At 40.3% G+C, this 4,397-nt stretch overlaps 1 protein-coding gene across 1 annotated transcript; it reads right to left on the bottom strand.

Annotated features, from left to right (window-relative positions):
- Nucleotides 1-377: 377 nt before the first annotated feature.
- LOC121374498 (putative nuclease HARBI1) lies at nt 378-1,169 on the bottom strand. The gene has a single exon (XM_041501597.1). It carries the CDS (start codon nt 1,167-1,169, stop codon nt 378-380), a length of 792 nt encoding a protein of 263 aa, XP_041357531.1.
- Between the last annotated feature and the right edge of the window lie 3,228 nt (nt 1,170-4,397).

Here is a 4,397-nt window from a genome sequence, read left to right as displayed (position 1 = left end):
TGTTATATCATGTGCACTACACTACCCTACACTTTTCATGAACGTACTCAATAAACGTACTCTGCTATTTTCAACTTACTATGTCTGAACCTTGCTTCCAATGGATCTTCTTTCAGTATATTATTTTATTAAAGGTACAATTTAACATTGTTGATGATTGCAAAATTGTAAAGAAGATGTGTGAATTGTATATCAGATTAAATATCAAGTCACAAGGATTAGAAATTAGATATTTGACATGTTTAGAGATTAAACGTTTGTCAGATATCTAAAGCGTTTAATCTCTAAACATGTCAAATAAGTAAACGCTAAATGTTCAATTTCTAAACACCAAATATTTAATATCTAAACATAAACCATCTAAACACATGTTGCCTTCACTTTCTAAACACTGTTGTTAGAGTGTAGAAATCTTTTATTATGACAATCACATCTCCTCTACAACATCCTGTCTTGCCATGTTTGATCAGGTTCCGCTGCTTCTTCCCTTCCTTGCTGGAGGTGTTGGAGCCGGCCACGACATGGATGTCCTGTAGGTTTCTGCCCTGCCTCCACACTCCTGGGATAAAGTCTCTGTTGTCATTCTCTGCACGGTCTAGCTGCTGGTTCTGCAGTGTTGGATACCTCATCCTCATCAAGTTGTGGAGAACAATGCATGCCTTCACGATGATCTTGGCGGTGGATGGGTGGTGCTGCATTGTGGTAAGCAAAATCTGGAAGCGGTTTGCTAGAATGCCAAAGGCATTTTCAACAACCCTCCTGGCTCGGGACAGTCTGTAATTGAAGATCCTCTCTTCATCTGTAAGACCACGCAAGGTGTATGGCTTCATCATGTGCTTCCGTAGGCCAAACGCGTCATCAACGACGAAGAAGTATGGCACATCCTTGTAGTCATTAGGAAGAGGATCTGGAGCAGGGAAGCCAATGGTTCCATCTTCAACCATTTCTTTGAGTTCAGACTCGTTGTAGATCTGGGCGTCAGACGAGGCTCCGGGACTACCCACATCTGCCCAGAGGAATTTGTAGTCCGCATCTACCAGTGCCATGAGCACGATGGAGTAGAACCCCTTGTAATTATAATACACGGAACCACTCTTTGGAGGAGCCTTGCAGGCAACGTGCTTGCCATCAAAGGCACCACATGTATGTGAGAAGTTCCACTTCTCCATGAACTAGTCTGAGATCTCACGCCAGCCTTCAGGGGTTGTGGGGCAGGTCATCGCCTCGTCCAGGTACTCGTCAATGATGGCTTCGCAGACTTCTCTAACGGCCAGTGACTGAGTGTTGTGGGGTACCCTCCAACCAAACTTCATGGCCGCGTACTTGATCCCAGAGGCGATGTGGCGCAGAGTGATGGCAATCTTCAGACCAGGATCCAGGGGCTCCCTGTACCAGGTTCTTTGTTTGGTGATCCTGGGACCAACTCGCTGTACCAGCTCATCGTACATCTCTGGGGGCATTCTGAGGAAGTTCTTGAAGGCCCTCTGGTCCTCTCTGCGGAGCTCCATCGTTCTTAGCGATGTGATACCGTTGCGCTGCCGTACTAGTACCGATCCTCGAAAATCGCCAAATTTGTGCTCCGGTATAGCTCCGACGAGCCAAATCGGCTAGGTGTGACAGGCCTGTAAGGGGCGGGGCGTGAGGCGGGAGGTAGCCCAGTGGCAACGCGCACGCCTGATGTGTTGTCGGTCTGGGGTCGATCCCCGTCGGTGGGGCCATTGGGCTATTTCTCGTTCCAACCAGTGCACCAAAAGAAACAATCAAGACACTTACCTCTACTGATGTATCCACTCGACACTCGTAGGAAATACTGCAACAGAACAACAAAGTCGTTGGCAGTCGCCATTAGATCCACGATGCACACTTTTAAAATGAATATTCTTATAAATGTCTTCGCTCATATTCAAAGTACGTAGAATCGCTTTGACATCAGTAATCTTATTAAAACACCAAAGCACTGTTGTCGTCACGTCGCAGGCTTGCTGACGTTTATATGGTAACGTTTTCGGCAATTTTCATAACTTGTCGAAATACCATTCGGTGCGTGTGTAATCTGTCAGATCTACGTCGAATAAGACTACTATTGTGTTACAGCAAGTTTTCAAGATATCATTTTACTGTCTCTTTATTGTGACGTGTAAAGATTATACATTGAATTACAAGCCCCCTCCCCCAAAACAACAACAACAAAAAATGCATCGAAATAATTTCATTTATTTCTATTTTCTAAAATGTATATTATATAAACATCCAATAAGAATGATCGATAGATTAAAGGGACATTCCTAAATTCGCTGAAATTTTTAAAGATGTTGTCGACTAATAAAATGTTTCTACGATTAAACTTACATATTAAATATATTTTCTGGTTTAGAATATTAGTCGCTGTATATTAAACGTGTTTCTGATCGTTCTAATATTTGTACTGGGTTAAATTTCATTTTATTTCCAAAAAGATTATTTTTTTCGTACGTATATTGAAGACAAAATCCAGTTTGGGCTTCTTATAAATATTAAGATGACCAAAAACACATTGAATATACTGATATTCTAAACAAGAAAATGTATTTAATATGTAAGTTCAATCGTAGAAATATTGTATTAGTCGGAAGCATCTTACAATGCAACAAACTCAGTTATGTCCCTTTAATAAAAATTTGCTTTGTGCACAATTTCAATATTCAGCTTCAAAAAGTGGGATTTAAAAAAAAAACAATTCTCTTGTCTTGAGTGTATTTTGCTTCTTCCATTTAGTTATTATTGCAGGCTATGTACATCCATGTATAAAGCTAACAAACATTCGGGCATTTTAGCCCCATCATTTCATCATCCTAAAAGGAAGAGGGGTATTAAAGTACATCCCAAATTGCTTAACTTATTCACCCAAGAAAGAATAAATAAATATCGAATGCATATTATGTCTTCAAATGTAAAACTGGCATATTTCTCAACGCTGCTAATCAATACTGCATGTGTATTAAACGAGAAAGCTTTTTGATTGCCGTGCTGACTCTGGAGTGTACACCCGGATTAGCGGTGACATGTGATGAGCATGCATGAAGAGTGTTTTTAAAATGTATTATTATTTCAGTATCAATGTTTTCATTCACTGAGCTTTTCTAACGGAAAACACGGCTGAAACGAAGGAAGGAAGGAAATGTTTTTATTTAACGACGCACTCAACACAATTTTATTTACGGTTATGTGGCGTCTGACATATGCTTAAGGACCACACATATATTGAGAGAGGAAACCCGTTGTCGCCACTTCGTGGGCTACTCTTCTCGATTAGAAGCAAGGATTCTTTTATATGCAGCATTCCACAGACAGGATAGTACATACCACGGACTTTGTTACTTCAGTTGTGAAGCACTGGCTGAAACGATGACATGATAATGTAAGCCCACCATTTTCTTTTCTTCCGGTCCATAGTCTTTTATTCCAGAATAAATAAAACTTCTTTATTTTCCTAAAAGTGTTATTTTTGCCCACAACCTGTGGAGATTTCCTTTCAAAGCTCTCCTGCAGATGAAATTGTTCGCACGACCGCTGTTGACATGCTCAAACAGACAGCCGCGTATTGAATTGTCCATAGGGTTGCAGTCGGAAGACATAAAAAGAAAAAAATTTAAAAGCCAAAGGCAAAAAACTAACTCTCGAAGGAATAAAGAAGTGTTTTTTTCTGTTAGAAAGAAAACAACAGTATGGGCTTGGAGAAAAGAAAGTTGTGCGGCCATCGACCATCGTTTAAAGTACGTACGATGATTACTGAGTAGTATATTTTTGGCATTACATATAGATAGAAAGGTAGATAGATAGGCAGACAGGCAGACAGGCAGACAGACAGTGTGTGTGCGCGCGCGCGTGTGCGTGTGATTTTGGTTGATCAAGACTACGTTATTGTAGACAAGGCAAGACAAGACAAGACTTGCAGCACCTATTCATCGCTGAGCAGTTATACAACCCGTTACGAGTTCTCGTTTGTGTGATAACTGTTCATCCGTCCTTCGTTCGAGGCGATATATATTTATTAAGATGCAGTAACTCGTATCGTTCGTCGAGTAAATTACAAAACCGCCGTGCCTTGCAAACATTGATTTTGGGATGAGACCGGAATTAGTTCAGCGTTACATTTTGTTCGTCGTGAATCCCTCCTTGCAGTGTAGCTTGCATCAGCAATGAAAAAAGAGACCTTTGTATTTTATTGAATATTGCCAAAGATACAAGCTCGTTAAAGAGAGATGGGAAGATTAGGATGATTACACGAGAGAATACGTCGTGGTTAGTATTTATTGCCAAAAGGGTATTCTAAAAGTCATCCTTAATTATCATCGCAAAAAGTGTCTAGTTATATCAAATACTTATCCAATGGAGGTTTAAATAGATATAAATAATAA

Source organism: Gigantopelta aegis, chromosome 6 (genome assembly GCF_016097555.1).
Source record: "Gigantopelta aegis isolate Gae_Host chromosome 6, Gae_host_genome, whole genome shotgun sequence".
In the NCBI taxonomy this organism is placed as follows: Eukaryota; Metazoa; Mollusca; class Gastropoda; order Neomphalida; family Peltospiridae; genus Gigantopelta; species Gigantopelta aegis.
Note: the sequence above shows the minus strand (reverse complement) of the source record. Positions and strands in the feature narration are given on the sequence as shown.